Raw genomic sequence first — 20,804 nt, 5'->3', positions numbered from 1 at the left:
ATCCAAGGCAGCCAGCTTTCAGTGAGAAGGCTTACAGCTTTTCATTTCATCCTCTGCATGCATCAGCCTTACTAGAGATTTTAACAATGCGAGGAATTCGCAAGAGCAAGCGAAATATACACAAACACTGATCTCTGGCCGAAGGAGATTCGAACCTACGAACCTTGGAACAAGGTATGCATTGCTTTACCATTTTTACCACACTGGACAATACCTTGGCACCATGCTGATGCATGCAGGAGATGAGATGAAAAGCCTGAAAGCTGGCTGCCTTGGATCAACGTCTAGCATTGTGCTAGGCGCCAAGGTATTGTCCAGTGTGGTGAGAATGGTAAAGCACTGCGTACCTTGTTCCAAGGTTCGTAGGTTCGAGTCTCCTTCGGACAGAGATCAGCGTTTGCGTATATTTCGCCTGCTCTTGCGAATTCCTTGCATTGTTAAAATCTCTAGTAAGGCTGATGCATGCAGGGGATGAGATGAAAAGCTGTAAGCCTTCTCCCTGAAAGCTGGCTGCCTTGGATCAACGTCTAGCATTGTGCTAGGCGCCAAAGTATTGTCCAGTGTGGTGAGAATGGTAAAGCACTGCGTACCTTGTTCCAAGGTTCCTAGATTCGAGTCTCCTTCGGCCAGAGGTCAGTGTTTGTGTATATTTCGCCTGCTTTTGCGAATTCCTTTCATTGTTGAAATCTCTAGTAAGGCTGATGCATGCAGGGGATGAGATGAAAAGCTGTAAGCCTTCTCCCTGAAAGCTGGCTGCCTTGGATCAACGTCTAGCATTGTGCTAGGCGCCAAGTGTGGTGAGAATGGTAAAGCACTGCGTACCTTGTTCCAAGGTTCGTAGGTTCGAGTCTCCTTCGGCCAGAGATCAGTGTTTGTGTATATTTCGCCTGCTCTTGCGAATTCCTTGCATATATATATATGTACAGTGGACCCTCAACCAACTGCATTAATCCATTCCAGAGAGCTTGCCATTGCTCAAAATTGCCGTTGGTCCAGTTAATTTTCCCCATAAGAAATAATGGAAATAAAACTAATCCGTTCCTGACACCCCCAAAGTCTGAAAAAAAAATTTTTACATGAAATATACATTTACTTATGTGGAAAGGAATGGGACATGCAAAATAAACAATAATTAAATGCCACTTACCTTTATTGTGGAGTTGTTGATGAGTGATGTGCCAGCAGCAGGGGAAATTCAGGATTGTCTATTGCTTGGAAGGAGAATCCCCTTCGATAAAGACTTCAGGAACCAAGTCCTTTGGTGGGGTTACCTCCCTTCTTGGTTTATTAATGCCACTAGAACCTGCTTGAGAATCACTGGACCACCCTTTACCACCATCACTACCACCCTCTACCACCATCACTCCCACCTTCTACCACCCTCACAACCAGTATTACCCTCTACCACCATCACAACCGGTACCACCCTCTACCACCATCACTATCACCCTTTACCACCATCACTACCACCTTCTACCACCATCACTACCACCCTCTACCACCATCACTACCACCCTCTAACACCATCACTACCACCCTCTGCCACCATCACTACCACCCTCTACCACCATAACTACCACCGTCTACCACCATCACTACCACCCTCTATCACCATCACTACCATCATCACTACCACCCTCTACCACCATCACTACCACCCTCTACCACCACCACTTTCGAATATTTCTACAAACTTTTTTTTTTAATTCTATCGTGTTTCTCACATCCTTTACCAAAGGGCTGGCTCTAGAAGCTTTCTTGGGGCCCATGTAGCTTATTTAGCAGTTACAAGCACTAGAATCAGTGGAATAAACCAAAATGTATGGGAGGCACATGTGGAAACCGATCGCAACAGCTTGTAAACAATGGCACACTGAGTCTTGGAGTGGCTGGGCCCACTCAGGCCGCGCTCTGGGCACATGACATGTTCCAGATGAACGTCGTTGTTTAAGTTTTTCGCCGATAATTAAGGCATTTTTTCTACTGCAAAAAGCGCCATTAGACGAAATTGCCGTTACTTGATGCTGCCCTTAGTTGAGGGTCGACTGTATATATATATATATATATATATATATATATATATATATATATATATATATATATATATATATATATATATATATATATATACATATATATATATGCAAAACATTGTTCCTTGATAATGTGAGTAGTCACGTAAGCGCTTGGAATTTCTCTATTCTTTCAGTGTTTTTTTTGCATATATATATATATATATATATATATATATATATATATACATATATGCAAGGAATTCGCAAGAGCAGGCGAAATATACACAAACACTGATCTCTGGCTGAAGGAGACTCGAACCTACGAACCTTAGAACAAGGTACGCAGTGCTATACCAATCTATCCACACTGGACAATACCTTGGCGTGCAGCTTGCGCTACACGTTGATCGAAGGCAGCCAGCTTTCAAGGAGAAGGCTTACAGCTGTAAGCCTTCTCCCTGAAAGCTGGCTGCCTTGGATCAATGCGCAGCGCAAGCTGCACGCCAAGGTATTGTCCAGTGTGGGTAGATTGGTATAGCACTGCATACCTTGTTCCAAGGTTCCAAAGTTCGTAGGTTCGAGTCTCCTTCAGCCAGAGATCAGTGTTTGTGTGTGTGTGTGTATATATATATATATATATATATATATATATATATATATATATATATATATATATATATATATATATATATATACATGTTTATGTTCAGTGACTCACATGCTGGGGCACCAGATAATACACAGTCAATTAGTTCAGCATACACACTGGATACAGTGTTGGTATTAAATATCAACACAATGGAAATATACCTAAATGTAGTATAATACAATTCTTTATCCACATGGTTACTCCCTCGCAGTCTGCTTTTTCAAGTTACGTTAACGTGAAGAAACCCACTGTCAGAGATACACATTATCGATAAAGAATTGCATTATACAACTTTTGTGTCTGTTTCTATCACATGGCAGATGTGCGAAATTCATAATTATACAAAATATTAATTTTCCATCAACACCTACCTCGGAAGATAACGTGATCGTTGTCGTGGGACTCCATGCTAGCGAAGTCGGAGATGACAAAGGCGACCAGGTAAGTGGACATGGGCACGCTCGTGTTGAAGTGGTCCCACACCCACCCATCTTGACCCTCGCTGGGAAAGAAATAATAAGTAAATATATAAATAATATTTTTACCATTTACTTCCTATGTTCTGTATATGACTAACAAGCTAAATTTAGCATAAAACTCGTTTAAAATAAAATCCTTTGTCTTACATTGGCATTGTTTCAAACTTTGGCATGTTTGAAAGGGAGGACATTGAAGCTTCCCTGGCCAGAAAAACTTCGTAAGTGGCTTTCAACGCAGGTTCATCAAAACAGGGAAAGGCTCTTCTGGCGTCCGTTGGTTCGAACTGAGTCACTGCAATCCTTCTAAAAAAAACAGGAAAGTACAATGCAAGTATTTTCATTATGGAGAGTTCAAATGTAAGTTAACTAAAATGCTTATACGATAATTAATCTTACTTTTCATTCCCATGTTCATCCGAGTACGAAGATCTGTAGAAGCCAACGAGATTGTCATTGAGGTAACCAACGAACTCCATGGAAAGAACATATTTCTTGCCGGGCTTTAGCTCCTTGTTTAACTTGGCAATGTAAAATTCTCGTTCTTTGTCATATAGATGCCTTAAAATCCTTATCTCGGGTTCCATCCGATCATCAGGTGTCAACTGTAAAATTATAAGGCGAAATCAAGAGCATTTCCAGCACTGCTGACCCAATACAACTATTTTCTTTAATCTTTCTTTATAATCACTCATGATTACGTATCTATATGATGTAAAGCTGTGAAAGAAGTTTCTATACAGTTTTGTTATCTTTAACAATATTTTCCAAGACATACCTTGATGGTTTCGTTGTTTGTGATTATATCATTAATATGAAGAGTAATGTTGGAGGTCGGCTCAACAACCTCCATCTCCACCTCCACGTATCCCATGATGCTGAAGTTGCCATTAATAAAAGGTTGAAGTTTGACCATATAGTGGAGAGGCTTGAGGGCTCTGGGTAATCTTACATTGATTTTCTCTTTAGATGGTGTTTCAGGAGATGTCTCAACAGGCGAGTGTGTGGGAGGTTGCTGTAAGATATTAGTTAACACAGCTAAATATTTAACCATATTTTCAGATATTAAAAAAAAAAAAGTTAATGCGTTTGAAGCTCTCATTAACATTCCTCTTAAGATAAAAGTGTGTACAATTATATTCACGAGGAAGCTCTAAACATGTAAGGCTCAAACATCTCTTGGAAAATGACTGATAATTAAATTTTATCCGAGGAAGACGGAGTAGCTCAAATTTCATGACTCAAGAGCTCTTCACTACCTTATAAAGGCGACAAACCTTGAAAAGGTAATAATGTATAAACTTACCAGGAACTGTCTGAAAGACAAATATTTTAGTTAATAGCTGATAGCTCGAGGAAAAAAAAAACATGAAATAACTTTGACAATGATCTGGATACTTTTAGTCTTCAGCAGAACTCTCTGACTAATATACGACTAACGAGCTTACATGCGTACCAGCAGTAACATTTACATGACTGGAGCACAGGTGCGAGAATATGCAACAAAACTAAGTTGCACTGGAAAAACTCAGGCCAGAAATCCTGAAGGTATTCAGGTACTCACTAGTGGGCTACGTCCTCTGTCGTCTTTCAGGTCCTGGGACTCTTGTCCTGACTCCTTGACATGCGGGGCGTAGTAGTAAACGAGAAGTCCCGTGGCCACTACAACACTCACGAAGACCAGCCCCAGCAGGAATGCAACACCTCTGCTAACATACCAACCGTTCCTCTTCCCGAAGGAGACAGATTGATTAATGTCCATAGTTAAAGTTTCTGTACTCTTCTGGTCATAGTATAGTCTGGCTGTTACACCTGTTGTGGTTAAAAAAAGAAAAGTATTATAATGTGCAGTGTTATGGAAATAGTACCGAAGAAAACATGACAGATGCAGATTGTGAGAACTCAGAAGTAGAAAAAGAGTTGATTAATTTATCTTGGAAATTTTCTTTCAATCGTCAAAGAAGGTTCGCGTAATACAAAAAGGTTGGTATTTTTCTATAGCCTTTAGTATCAATTCTCACTATAAACCAGCTTAGTGCAGTCAAAGCTCAGTCAAACGAGGAAAGAAACCAGATATGAAACTAATTTAGATGTATTCCATCACCAGAATCATGTACCATGCACATATTTAAACACAAGATAACCATTTCAAGAATAGTGTTATGAAGAATGGTGAAATATGAGAACACTGAATTTCAACAGTGAATACACACTCAAAGAGTTGACGATCTACTGTACGATGAGTGCCAGCAGATGTCTCAACAGAGTCTGGCTGAAGTGCTCCATAAACTCAGGGAATTGCTCAGTCAACCCTCCCTCAGTCTGAAACATCAGAATGCCTCAGCAACTTGGCTAATCCGACCAATTTACCTATTCAGCATGACATATATATATTTATTATTTTATTAGCACACTGGCCGATTCCCACCAAGGCAGGGTGGCCCGATAAAGAAAAACTTTCACCATCATTCACTCCATCACTGTTTTGCCAGAAGGGTGCTTTACACTACAGTTTTTAAACTGCAACATTAACACCCCTCCTTCAGAGTGCAGGCAATGTACTTCCCATCTCCAGGACTCAAGTCCGGCCTGCCGGTTTCCCTGAATCCCTTCATAAATGTTACTTTGCTCACACTCCAACAGCACGTCAAGTATTAAAAACCATTTGTCTCCATTCACTCCTATCAAACACGCTCACGCATGCCTGCTGGAAGTCCAAGCCCCTCGCACACAAAACCTCCTTTACCCCCTCTCTCCAACCTTTCCTAGGCCGACCCCTACCCCGCCTTCCTTCCACTACAGACTGATACACTCTTGAAGTCATTCTGTTTCGCTCCATTCTCTCTACATGTCCGAACCACCTCAACAACCCTTCCTCAGCCCTCTGGACAACAGTTTTGGCAATCCCGTACCTCCTCCTAACTTCCAAACTACGAATTCTCTGCATTATATTCACACCACGCATTGCCCTCAGACATGACATCTCCACTGTCTCCAGCCTTCTCCTCACTGCAACATTCATCACCCATGTTTCACACCCATATAAGAGAGTTGGTAAAACTATACTCTCATACATTCCCTTCTTTGCCTCCAAGGACAAAGTTCTTTGTCTCCACAGACTCCTAAGTGCACCGCTCACCCTTTTCCCCTTATCAATTCTATGATTCACCTCATCTTTCATAAACCCATCCGCTGACACGTCCACTCCCAAATATCAGAATACATTCACCTCGTCCATACTCTCTCCCTCCAACCTGATATCCAATCTTTCATCACCTAATCTTTTTGTTATCCTCATAACCTTACTCTTTCCTGTATTCACTTTTAATTTTCTTCTTTTTCATACCCTACCAAATCCATCCACCAACCTCTGCAACTTCTCTTCAGAATCACCCAAGAGCACAGTGTCATCAGCAAAGAGCAACTGTGACAACTCCCACTTTATGTGTGATTCTTTATCTTGTAACTCCACGCCTCTTGCTGAATAGGTAAATCTTGCGATTTTGGCTTAAATAGCAACGCTCTTCTTGCCAAATAAGACAAGCGAAAATTTGTATATGCAATAATTTCGCAAAAATCATTCTGAACCCTGGTGGCCTGGTGGTTAACGCTCTCGCTTCACACGGTGAGGGCCTGGGTTCGATTCCCAGCCAGAGTAGAAACATTGGACGTGTTTCTTTCAACCTGTTGTCTATGTTCCCCATCAGTAAAATGGGTACCTGGGTGTTAGTCGACTGGTGTGGGTCGCATCCTGGGACACTGACCTAAGGAGGCCTGGTCACAGACCGGGCCGCGGGGGCGTTGACCCCCGGAACTCTCTCCAGGTAAACTCCAGGTAAACAAAAAAAATATTTCATTGTGCTTGTTTATTATTAAATTATTGTAAACTTATCTGAAATATATTTATTTGGATTATGCTAAATTAAATAGCGCTTGTTATAATAAGGTTAGATAAGTTTTCTAAGGTTCTATTCTTACAAAATTATTTATTTTTACATTAACATAAATGAAAAAATATATCTTCAAACGTATAAGAGAAAATTTTAGAAACGACTTAATTTTAAATGAGTTCTTGCTAATTGACCAGTTTTACCTATTCGGCACGACATTTTATATATATATATAATGGATCTATAGGTCATAAAGGTCATAAAAATCGAGCCGTTAGTCACCAAGTTACGAATTATTGAAAGAATTACTGCTGCACACTGCTGAAGATTTAGGGATTACCTAATTACCGTGGTATGGTTTGTTTGCAATCGTGTCATTACGATTTCGTGAGTCATTCATCCTATGGTCACTGACTGGAGACGAGCACAGCTGTCACACCACGAGAACGATAGACCAGATGCAGAATTCTGGAAGCAGCAGTGTTTCACCTCACTAAGAACTTGGATCAAAACTGTGGGATATACACGTTGGCTGGACCTGTTGTCCACGATTCTTATAACAAACACAAACTCACCTTACCCCCACCTCCTGCTCCCACCAGTACCTGACCTCACCAGACCTGATCTCGCAATATATGATCGTATGTGTGACAAGTTCTTGCAGTGACCATATGTGTGGTATATCCTTCTCGGAACTTAACCTCGTGGTGCTCGTTTGCCTTATAAAACTGTGTATTTGCTCAGTCCTGTGTACATGATAAATCCCAACCTTGGACAAAACGATGATTTGAAAGGATTCTCAGCTACTTGTCGACTTTTGCCATTGTCTACCAAAAACAAGAGAACATAAATTTCTTGAAAATTTCTTTTCTACAAAAATAGACGTTTTGGTTATTGTGTAGTCAAGAGAGAGAGATGCAACACATAACTCCAGCCTCTGAAGCAAAGTAATCTAATTTATTCAGTAAACTTGGCAAATTAATACCTGTACAGCTGAAAACCAATTCAAGCCTTCTTCTAATATACATAATAGTTGAAGGTTTAAGACGATCAGACGAGTCATTCTCGATTTATCGCACAGAAAACTAACAAAATTTCTTCAGAAAAAAAAATTAATTTCAACTTATAACATTAAAATGCAAGGGAATCTTTCTTGGAGTTTGATGAATTAGTGATATAAATTTGAAATTGTTCAGTAGTGCCACTCTCAAGTGTCCTAAGCTATAATATTGACAACTTGGCTCTCAAGAAGTGCAACCAGAATCCGAATGTTTTTCTAAGCAAGATACAACAGCCTTGAAAGTGTGAAGCCAACCAGAAGAGGCATTTTCAAGTTATCGGACAGAAATTATCCCAAAACCTTAAATTTAATTTTCAAATTGGGACCTAATTACTAATAACAATAAGAACCTAACTCTAAGTTAACTATAGTAGCCTTAAAAGTTTCAATCCTTTCAGAAGAGGCATTCAAGTTATAGCAAGAAAACCTGCTTCTTTTTCCGTTCACTGTCTCGCACAGGTTTCTTATAAATATCCATACTTCTAAATTTCCAATACTCTGGGTATTCTTTCAAAAATACACTATGTACTGCAAACGTTCCTCACCCTGAACTACTCTCTAATCTATAATTTCCTCACTTATGGTATACGTACATGGAGATCTACAACAGCTAATCACCTACAACCTTTCATTACCCAACAAAATTCAACTATTCGAATGATCTCTTAAGCTGGTTCCAGGCAACACACTTCCATTATAGGTAAAAACCACAAATGCACTGATCATGACATTTATTAAGAAAATGTTTTGCCACGAGTTGGTTTCTTCAGGTCTCTGACTCAACCTATTCAGGAACTCTGCCAAACTAAAGGCCGATAAAAGATTCTTATCGATAAACTGCTCCAGAATTATTAGAAAATATCTTCATTTAATGAAAATTATGCTTAGCTTAACTATTATATGATTCAATATATCAATAGAACCTGTCAGTGTAGAATAAATCAGTATTCACACAGAACAGAAACTGTCAACACTAGGTTCCTATATATGAGATATTCAAATTTTCAATTTATTTCAGTATTAACCTTGACATATGCTTTACTAATGTTTTGTATAAAGTGTTAAGATACAATACAATTATAACACAACATTCTTATAAACCCACACAATAAAATATTGCACTGCAGTTTCAAACTACTATAACACTAACCTAAATACTCTGCATAAGTTAGGACGTTCCCAGAAATATGAAATCCTTGTCACTAATTCTTATAACAATTGTATACCGAATTTACTGGAAATAACATTGTGAGTGTCATTTACAGAGGTTGTATGAGTGAGGTATTCAGTTGGGGGAGTTATTAGTATGGCAGAATATATAAATTTTACGTTGTTAGCTACGGTAGTTCTTATACAATGTTGTATATCTTACACAATGTTGTGTATCTAATAATGTTAATAATAAAACAGTCCCTATAGTGGAGAAGAAAGCAATTTCAGCAAGTTGATATTTATACTAAGAATTTAAGAGAAGCAACTGAATAAAATAAACACAATGCAGGAGCTGTTGCTGGAGATGTTGTTTTCATGTTCCACATAATTATATTCTTGGGAGGTAATGCAGGGTGCGAGGGTTGCTTGTTGCTACCTCCAGCTGCCCATCCTTACCACCCCCCACCTGGGAGATGCACTGACGCCTCTAGTGGATTGGATAATAATAATAATAATAATAATAATAATAATAATAATAATAATAATAATAATAATAATAATAATAATAATAATAATAATAATAATTTCTACAAGTACGTACATGTACAACGTTTACAGACTTAGCCGATACAACGACATATTATATAGAAAACCCCTTGTTAAGCAGAGCATTTCGGGCAAATTAGGTTAATTTTGTCCCCAGGATACGACCCACACCAATTGGCTAACACCCAGATACCTACTTACTGCTAGGTGAACAGGGACACCACGTGTGTTAAGGTAGCAGACCGCATTGTTTCCACCCGTACCGGGGATCGAGTTGAGTGCCCTACCAACCGCCTGGTGGCCCCTCACTCTCTCCTGTGAGAGGCACTGACACCTACCTGCACCTACCTGCTTCCTGACTCTCACCCCAACCTGTGTGAGGTACAGCCACGTCTTCATAGTTAATTGTCCCAACTTCCCAGGCTCCTGACCCCACTCCCACTTGTGACAGGCACTAACACCTCTTGTGGGTTTGATGTCTGCACCTCCCTACCTCCTGACTTTCAATCCCATTTTTGAGAATAACTACCACGTCTTGTGGACTCGCTATGCGCACCTACCTGCCACTTGATCTCTGCCAACAACCTCACGTCTGAGGTGTTGCCTCTTCCGATGTTATGTGGGTCTGCTACTGCAGAGGCTTCATGGTCAGGAGTGCAGTGACTGAGTACGCAAATTTTGCAGTGTTGACACAGTACTGGCTCACCAGTGTAACAACACCAGTAGCAGTGGCATACTGCACTAAACAAACTTTTACCAGAATATAAAAAGATATCTTCAAAAGCGGAGGAGACCCAATGATGTCACTACAATCACGTTTCCTTATGTATCCCCGAAATGTAATCCATACAATAATAAAACACTCACTCCAGTGTTAAAAAAAATGACACCGTGCCCAGCAAATATCATTTAAAGACGCATGGTTCTAGGCAGAGCTTTATCAAGTCTTGATAAAGCTCTACTTGCAGAGAAAAGTCTGTAAGTCAGTGTTTGTTCTGGTGACTGTATTTTTAAGTGTTTGCTTCCTACACTTCCAGCGTGACAACCTGCTCTATTAGTCCGTTCATTTTCTTACGAAGTTCTCCGCGTCAGTTCCTTAAAGTTTCATGTAGAACTACAAATATTATTTTCCTTATTTTAAATTATCGGGCAGTGACGCATCAATTATTATTTATTATTATTGCTGACATTCATTCAGGATCGATTACTGGGGAGGGTAGGTCCAATCTGATGGATCAAGACCCTCTTACCAGCGTCAGGAAACCTTTCATGGTGACTGGCGGTGGTGAGGGTAATCAAGTCAACGTTCAAAATATACACGAGAATGACTCGTGCATATTTGTCGGGACAAGAGATTTGTTTTCCATTGATAATTATGTCCCTAATATATGTGATATTAAGTATTTTTCCCCGAAGTCCACTAGAATTAAATACTGGAATTTTATGAAAAGACCAACATGAAATGAGTTAGGGTAGGTAAGGTTCGTCAGGAAACAGGAGAGGTATTTCATGACGAGGGATGATGACCCGCCCCGTTGGAGCCTATGGTCGTCTGACCGAGGCCTTCCGCTGGCTTGCCGGTCCACCCCTTTAAAAATTATGGTCATAGTTATAACCATTTGTAATAGCAAGTATGAAATGAGTGTTAAAAATTTATCAAATTCTTTCTCATCGTCAAAATCTCGTCCCTAGACAGTTTAAAGTACACCCAACTTCCGTATAATTTTTCTTATATACTTGGGAAAAACCTTTCGGGTTTGTCTTTAATTCCTTTGTAGCTTGAATTTCATAGTCTCGTTTAACTGTGTTTATCACTTTTTTTTTTTTGACAAGGGTTTGCCTCCTTGTTTACCAGAATAAAGTCAAGCAAGTTATTTATTCTCATTGGTTCTTCCACAATCTGCTTTAAAAAGCAATCCCGGACTGCCTCGAGGAAGTCACTTAACTAGATTCCCAGTCAATAATTCGCCATTTTGGCTGAAGTTAAAATCTCCAGTTATTACATTTTCATATCTTCAGATATAAGCAGTATTATATTAAAAATGGCTCCCATAGATTCTAATAAAGCGGGTTGATATTTCACGCCTAAGATCAGCTTTTCGTTTCCTTCAGAAATCTGCAACAAGACAAATTTCGTGTCTTTGGTAACACCTTCTGTGAAAAGAAAATTTGGTCTCCAAGAGATAAGTTGTCCGTGACTTTGTTAAACAAATCTTTTTGAGGCAGTAGTTCAAGTTTCTTCCAACATTTAGAGTCAAACCATATTTTTGGGTCATTCGTATGAGTCTCGATTATTGCTATAATATCTATTTTCTGCATATTCAGGTAACCTCGTCCATATAACTCCTAGTACTATCACTATTTGTTCAATATAAAATGAGAAAGTTTTTCTTCTGTGTATTCTTCACACTGATTTATTTTTGTTATTGCTTACAATGTTTTTATTATCAGATACTATTATACAGATTATACAGATTATGCGTGTTACGATGTATTACACAACTCACTGTTTAAGTCGTTCATTTCAGAACTGCGTATAACATACCTGCCTGAACAAAAAGTTAAAAGGATTTTCTCAATTTGCATTCACCTTATTTACCGACCTCCCTCTGGCCTATATACTGCGTACCCGCTCATAAGAACATAAAAGAGAAGGAACACTGCAACAGGCCTACTGGCCTATGTGAGGCAAGTCCAATTCTCCCACCGGCTTAAACCAATGCCTTGACCTAGTAAGGTCAGACACGTCACTTTAGGGAGGAGCACTGCATCCGACCTAGTAGCACAAGCTAGTCAGGTCCAACTCACATCCACTCCTGTATTTGTCCAACCTATTTTTAAAACTACACAACGTCTATGCGTCTATGACGGTACTCGGGAGTTTGTTCTACTCGTCCACAACTCTATTACCAAATCAATGCTTTCCTATATCCTTCCTGAATCTGAATTTTTCCAATTTAAAGCCATTGCTGCGAGTCCTATGTTAGATATCTTTAGCACGATGTTTACATCCCCTATATTAATTCCTGTTTTTCATTTATACACTTCAATCATATCCCCCCTAATTCTACGCCTTTCTAGAGAGTGCAGATTCAGGGCCCTCAGTCTGTCCTCATAGGGAAGATTTCTGATACATGGGATCAACTTTGTCATCCTCCTTTGTACGTTTTCCAGAGCATTTATATCTATTCTGTAATCTACAGCCAAGACAGCTTCTTGGCTTATCAAGAAGTGTAAATAATAGAAGTCCCAGTACAAAGTTATACTTCAAATTTTCGTATTGCTAGTAAAGCATCGTTTAGATTGTTCAGTTCAGTTTTTGTTCTCCATATTATAGAACTGACAAGTGCGCTGGGAAATACAAAGAGAAGAACGAGAAAGTTAATCCCCTGTATCGGAAACCTTTTCCTACCAATTTTTATCATGTTCGTAAATCACCTGCGACTGATAATTACATAAATGATTTGATCTGTTATTATGTCACTGTTATAAGTTCACAAAAGAAACAGTAAACGTCAAATAATCATAAGAACATAGTAGGCCTAACAGCCCAGTGCTGGGCTGACCCATTATATATAATGTTGCTTATCTTGATAATTAAGACACCTGTACAACAGTTATCTTTGTGTAATCGAACATACAATGGCTTTTATTTCCACATTTACATCAACAGTGATCAACACTGATCCCAGTGGAACGCCATTTGTGACTGGTCTCTAAATCGCTTTCCTTCTGTTCTGTTCCACTGCCGTTTACTACTACTTCTTTCTGCTTTAGTATGCAAACACGAAACCTCGATATACTTGTCAACTCCACTTATTCACTTCCAAGGCGACCAACACATCCTTATTCTTACACTGACCTGTCCCGCATTGGACGCACATGAAGCCGTAAAGAAAAATAACGACATGACTACCATAAACTTCCGAAGGCGCTATCCGTTCACTGTTGGTCATCTAAAATTGTACGAAACTTTAATACAGTCGGACTTGGGAGTGTTGCAAAGAAACATTCGTGGTATGTGTCTATAGGAAACTCCATACAAACATTTAGACAGAACTTAAATTCTATCTGGAGAACTACAACAGAACACAAGAACAAGTGTTATATTGACATTCCACGTGTGTGTTTCACAGCTGCCAACAGTTTTACTAATATCTTAAGAAACACATACTAAAACTATTAAATCTCACATAAATATTATATCATCTGACTGTAAATTTTCATACTTTGATTTTAACATCCCAATTCAAAACCTAGATAAAAATTTGGAATTTACCAATTCTTTATTTTAAACCTGTGTCATTGTACTTATGATTTTAATGAATTACCCAAGCTATACTGACTTAAGTTTTATTTTAGGTCTTGATATAAGTAGTACTTAAGCCTTATGATTAGTCTGTTCGGAACGCATGTGCATTTCGAACAACCTAATCAGTGTCTTTGATCTGAACATCATAATGTATCAAATTATTACTGCATTATTAAAACGATCAAACTCACAATGTAATCATTTCGAATATATAACTACTGTATTTGTAAGGATCGTTAGAAATAAATGTCTTTTCAATACTTTTTTTCTATATGTTACTTAAGAGTCATACAGAAAAACACTAATAACTGCGAGTAATATAAGTCGTACGTAAGGCGATCACAAAAGTAAAGTTGAGGAATATTATTTGGTTCAAGATCTAGAAAGCTTATAATAGCTTGATTCTTTATGTAGGAGAGACATTCCTGACGGCTGTGAACACATTACCTCTTAACACCTTCAAGACACCACGCAGAAAAAAACTATTTCAACGCCTGTAGGAGAGAAAACTCACCTTATCTTCATCTAACACGAAGACTGATAAACACCAGAGCTTCCTCCAGCCTCACCAGCAACAACGTTACATATGCCATACACTTTCTGATTATTAATCTACGATACTTTGATTTACTAAGTTTCTTCTAATATATATATATATATATATATATATATATATATATGTATATATATATATATATATATGCAATAAGATCACAGTAAACAGGTGATTTCAGAATATGCAAAACAACCACTCTGAAAGAATAGAGAAATTCCAAGCGCTTTCGTGACTACTCACATTATCATAGTTCCTTGATAATGTGAGTAGTCACGAAAGCGCTTGGAATTTCTCTATTCTTTCAGAGTGGTTGTTTTGCATATATATATATATACAAATATATATATATATATATATATATATATATATATATATATATATATATATATATATATATATATATATATATATATATATATATATATATATATATATATATATATATATATATATATATATATATATATATATATATATATATATATATATATGTCGTGCCGAATAGGCAGAACTTGCGATCTTGGCTTAAATAGCAACGCTCATCTTGCCATATAGGACAAGCGAAAATTTGTGTATGCAATAATTTCGCCAAAATCATTCTGAACCTAACGAAAAAAATATATTTCACTATGTTTGTTTAGTATTAAATTATCGTAAACAAATTTAAAACATATTTAGTTGGGTTAAGCTAAAATAAATTGTTCTTGTTATAATAAGGTTAGGTAAGTTTTCTAAGATTCTTTTGTTGCAAAATTAAAAAATTTTACATTAACATCAAGGAAAACAATATATCTTTAAACGTATAAGAGAAAAATTCAGAAAGGACTTAATTTTGAATGAGTTCTTGCTAATTGACCAGTTTTACATATTCAGCACGACATATATATATATATATATATATATATATATATATATATATATATATATATATATATATATATATATATATATATATATATATATATATATATATATATATATATATATATATATATATATATATATATATATGTCGTGCCGAATAGGCAGAACTTGCGATCTTGGCTTAAATAGCAACGCTCATCTTGCCATATTGGGCAAGCGAAAATTTGTGTATGCAATAATTTCGTCAAAATTATTCTGAACCTAACGAAAAAAAAATACATTTCACTGTGTTTGTTTAGTATTAAATTATTATAAACAAATCTAAAATATATATTTAGTTGGGTTAGGATAAAATAAATTGTTCTTGTTATAATAAGGTTAGGTAAGTTTTCTAAGATGCTTTTGTTGCAAAATTAAATTTTTTTACACCAACACTAATGAAAAAAGAGGATAAATAAGTATACAAGATATAATGTAGGGCGAAATGACAGTAGTTTGTTGGATTATGTATTGGTAGATAAAAGACTGTTGAGTAGACTTCAGGATGTACATGTTTATAGAGGGGCCACAGATATATCAGATCACTTTTTAGTTGTAGCTACACTGAGAGTAAAAGGTAGATGGGATACAAGGGGAACAGAAGCATCAGGGAAGAGAGAGGTGAAGGTTTATAAACTAAAAGAGGAGGCAGTTAGGGTAAGATATAAACAGCTATTGGTGGATAGATGGGCTAATGAGAGCATAGGCAATGGGGTCGAAGAGGTATGGGGTAGGTTTAAAAATGCAGTGTTAGAGTGTTCAGCAGAAGTTTGTGGTTACAGGAAAGTGGGTGCGGGAGGGAAGAGGAGCAATTGATGGAATGATGATGTAAAGAGAGTAGTAAGGGAGAAAAAGTTAGCATATGAGAAGTTTTTACAAAGTAGAAGTGATGCGAGGAGTTAAGAGTATATGGAGAAAAAGAGAGAGGTTAAGAGAGTGGTGAAGCAATGTAAAAAGAGAGCAAATGAGAGAGTGGGTGAGATGTTATCAACAAATTTTGTTGAAAATAAGAAAAAGTTTTGGAGTGAGATTAACAAGTTAAGGAAGCCTCGAGAACGAATGGATTTGTCAGTTAAAAATAGGAGAGGAGAGTTATTAAATGGAGAGTTAGAGGTATTGGGAAGATGGAGGCAATATGAGAAATTGTTAAATGTTGATGAAGATAGGGAAGTTGTGATTTCGTGTATAGGGCAAGGAGGAATAACATCTTGTAGGAGTGAGGAAGAGCCAGTTGTGAGTGTGGGGGAAGTTCGTGAAGCAGTAAGTAGAATGAAAGTGGGTAAGGCAGCCGGGATTGATGGGATAAAGATAGAAATGTTAAAAGTAGGTGGGGATATAGTTTTGGAGTGGTTGGTGCAATTATTTAATAAACGTATGGAAGAGGGTAAGGTACCTAATGATTTGCAGAGGGCATGCATAGTTCCTTTGTATAAAGGCAAAGGGGACAAAAGAGAGTGCAAAAATTAGAGAGGGATAAGTCGGTTGAGTATACCTGGTAAAGTGTATGGCAGAGTTATTATTGAAAGAATTAAGAGTAAGACGGAGAATAGGATAGCAGATGAACAAGGAGGCTTTAGGAAAGGTAGGGGGTGTGTGGACCAGGTGTTTACAGAAAAACATGAAAGTGAACAGTATTTAGATAAGGCTAAAGAGGTTTTTGTGGCATTTATGGATTTGGAAAAGGCGTATGACAGGGTGGCTAGGGTTGCAATGTGGCAGATGTTGTAGGTGTATGGTGTAGGAGGTAGGTTACTGAAAACAGTGAAGAGTTTTTACGAGGATAGTGAGGCTCAAGTTAGAGTATGTAGGAAAGAGGGAGATTATTTCCCAGTAAAAGTAGGCCTTAGACTGTCATGTAGGGGGGTAATGATTGAATAGGATATAAGTGGGGAATATGGGAGTAAGGGATTATGTAAGCAGGGGAGAGGCAGGCGAGGTGGTAGGAGTGAGATGATTCGCGGAGGTAGGTAGGTAATGACAGGTCAGTGGTGACCACCACGACACTCTCATTAACTCTACACTACTCACTAACATATGCCTCGCCCATTCTTCACTCATATATAAACATAATAAAATATAAGAAAAAAGAATAAATAACGGTGGGCAGTGAATATTACTATTCTACTCAAACACAGTTTATTATTAAGTCCTTGTACCATAATATATTTGGGAACAGGAGTACATCATTAAGGTTTAGATAAATGGGGTGGTACACATAAGCAGTGAGACAGGGAACACAATCAACTTGACCAAAATGAATATAACTTACAATATAGTTCAGAGGACAGTTCATCACCGGAACTAAGCCACAGGTCCGAAGACCTACACAGTACGAGTACTGCGCCAAGCCAGTACTCTGCCCAATGCCTCCAACAGTCTCCTCCAGAGACTTCAGCAGCCTTCTCCCGAGCCCTGCATCCCAGCAGCAGCTCCGCTCGAAGTCTCTGCTCAGGAGTTCTGCACCCCAGCAGCAGCTCCGCTCGAATCTCTCTGCTCAGCTGTTCCTTGGGCTTATATCGTGGTCCAAGCACCCTCCACAACCACGTGTACGACCTAACGCCTGGATTTGACGCCGTCAAGAACAAAAGACCTCAGACGTGGGCGTGGCTACAGACATTTGCCAAGGCAAGGTGTGACCATATAATTGGTTAAATTAGGCCTCCCCAGAGACCTCACAATCCCAGCTGAACTACATCACAAGACAAGGATGTGTGATGTCACCATGGTTGTTTAATATATTTATAGATGGGGTTGTAAGAGAAGTAAATGCGAGGCTCTTGGCAAGAGGCGCTGAGTTAAAAGATAAAGAATCACACATAAAGTGGGAGTTGTCACAGTTACTCTTTGCTGATGACACTGTGCTCTTGGGAGATTCTGAAGAGAAGTTGCAGAGGTTGGTGGATGAATTTGGTAGGGTATGTAAAAGAAGAAAATTAAAAGTGAATACAGGAAAGAGTAAGGTTATGAGGATAACAAAAAGATTAGGTGATGAAAGACTGGATATCAGATTGGAGGGAGAGAGTATGGAGGAGGTGAATGTATTCAGATATTTGGGAGTGGACGTGTCAGTGGATGGGTCTATGAAAGATGAGGTGAATCAAAGAATTAATGAGAGGAAAAGGGTGAGCGGTGCACTTAGGAGTCTGTGGAGACAAAGAACTTTGTCCTTGGAGGCAAAAAGGGGAATGTATGAGAGTATAGTTTTACCAACGCTCTTATATGGGTGTGAAGCATGGGTGATGAATGTTGCAGCGAGGAGAAGGCTGGAGGCAGTGGAGATCTCATGTCTTAGGGCAATGTGTGGTGTGAATATAATGCAGAGAATTCGTAGTTTGTAAGTTAGGAGGAGGTGCGGGATTACCAAAACTGTTGTCCAGAGGGCTGAGGAAGGGTTGTTGAGGTGGTTCGGACATGTAGAGAGAATGGAGCGAAACAGAATGACTTCAAAAGTGTATCAGTCTGTAGTGGAAGGAAGCCGGGGTAGGGGTCGGCCTAGGAAAGGTTGGAGAGAGGGGGTAAAGGAGGTTTTGTGTGCGAGGGGCTTGAACTTCCAGCAGGCATGTGTGAGCGTGTTTGATAGGAGTGAATGGAGACAAATGGTTTTTAATACTTGACGTGCTGTTGGAGTGTGAGCAAAGTGACATTTATGAAGGGATTCAGGGAAACCGACAGGCCGGACTTGAGTCCTGGAGATGGGAAGTACAGGGCCTGCACTCTGAAGGAGGGGTGTTAATGTTGCAGTTTAAAAACTGTAGTGTAAAGCACCCTTCTGGCAAGACAGTGATGGAGTGAATGATGGTGAAAGTTTTTCTTTTTTCGGGCCACCCTGCCTTGGTGTTAATCGGCCAGTGTGATAATAAAATAATAATAATTTCTGTACCAAGAGGCCATGCAACATAATAATAATTAATGAAAAAATCTAGCTTTAAACGTATAAGAGATATTTTTAGAAAGGATTTAGTTTTAAATGAGTTCTTGCTAATACACCAGTTTTACATATTCGGCACGACACACACACACACACACACATTATATATATATATATATATGTATATATATATATATATATATATATATATATATATATATATATATATATATATATATATATATATATATATATATATATATATATATATGTGTGTGTGTGTGTGTGTGTGTGTGTGTGTGTGTGTACCTTCAAGCTCAGTATGTTGGTTGCCCTCCTCCTCTGCTGCTGCCCCCTTAAAACACAAGCTGAGGGCTTGTCACCCCATAACATCTCGACTGCAGCCTGTACCCTCAACGCATCAAAATGCACATTATGGATGCCCCTAACTCGTGCCTTCAATCCCTAAATTTCATCAACAAGGTACACCCCCGTCACAGCCCCCTGCCCATGATATTGCCTCAATCTGTCCTCAAAATAATTTGCCAACCCGGATTTCATATTATTCGCCCTTCTTCCCTCACCCACATAAAACTGACCTATCTCTGGTTTAGCCACCTCATCCCACCAATGCACCAACTTACCCCCACCCACGAACCCCGCTCGCTTCCCCCTCCACTGCCTCCTCATTACTCAGCACCCTTGTATTTAATTTCCAATATCCTCTATGTCGCAAAGCCAAAGACTCCCACCCTAACTCAGCAATAACCGCCCTATGATCTGAATAAGCCGCTGTTACGGTACTCATCGAGCATAACTCATTGAACATAACTCCTCTCGAATGAATTCATTCTTAACCCGTACATCCCCATCTGGTGGCTCATACACACATAGGTTCATTCTACCAGCTCCCATCCACCCTGATTACTCTCCCTTCACCTTTATTTTCACTACCGTGATATACAAGCGGGCTTACTTCACTCATCAAAATGGCCACACCCACTCTTAAGCACACAGCATGTATCGCATATACTGCATAACCAGGTACCGCGAACTCCCGACCCTCATTAATGTTGTGTTCCTGTAGAAATACCACATCCACACGATACTTACAAATGAACCTCCCAAACCTAGGTCTGGCAATTAAGATAGTCCTCCACGCTGCCCGACACTACTTTTCGTGTCTGCAGCTTTACTGGTATAGCTCACTACCTCTCACCCCAAGACTCGTTCCTGCTAGGTCTTTAGCTCCCTGCTTATGATGCCTTCTACTCCCTGCACTCTTGACCATCTCTACCCATGCCTTTTTTCCTGGCCTTTGAGCAGGCGTGAGGACGTCATCTGAATCTGAGGCCGTCGTCACCCTCCTCCTTGTAC

At 38.9% G+C, this 20,804-nt stretch overlaps 1 protein-coding gene across 1 annotated transcript in view; it reads right to left on the bottom strand.

Moving 5' to 3' along the window:
- Positions 1–4,948, bottom strand: part of LOC138854198 (uncharacterized) — a 141,953-nt gene extending 137,005 nt beyond the window's left edge. Inside the window, exons 1-5 of the mRNA XM_070095991.1 lie at positions 4,705–4,948; positions 3,919–4,155; positions 3,540–3,745; positions 3,291–3,446; positions 3,036–3,166 (exon numbers count right to left, since the gene is read on the bottom strand). Coding sequence (XP_069952092.1) covers positions 3,036–3,166; positions 3,291–3,446; positions 3,540–3,745; positions 3,919–4,155; positions 4,705–4,902 — 928 coding nt within the window. The 5' untranslated portion in view covers positions 4,903–4,948. The remainder of the gene's footprint in view (positions 1–3,035; positions 3,167–3,290; positions 3,447–3,539; positions 3,746–3,918; positions 4,156–4,704) is intronic.
- Between the last annotated feature and the right edge of the window lie 15,856 nt (positions 4,949–20,804).

The sequence above is a fragment of the Cherax quadricarinatus genome, chromosome 52 (genome assembly GCF_038502225.1).
Source record: "Cherax quadricarinatus isolate ZL_2023a chromosome 52, ASM3850222v1, whole genome shotgun sequence".
In the NCBI taxonomy this organism is placed as follows: Eukaryota; Metazoa; Arthropoda; class Malacostraca; order Decapoda; family Parastacidae; genus Cherax; species Cherax quadricarinatus.
Note: the sequence above shows the minus strand (reverse complement) of the source record. Positions and strands in the feature narration are given on the sequence as shown.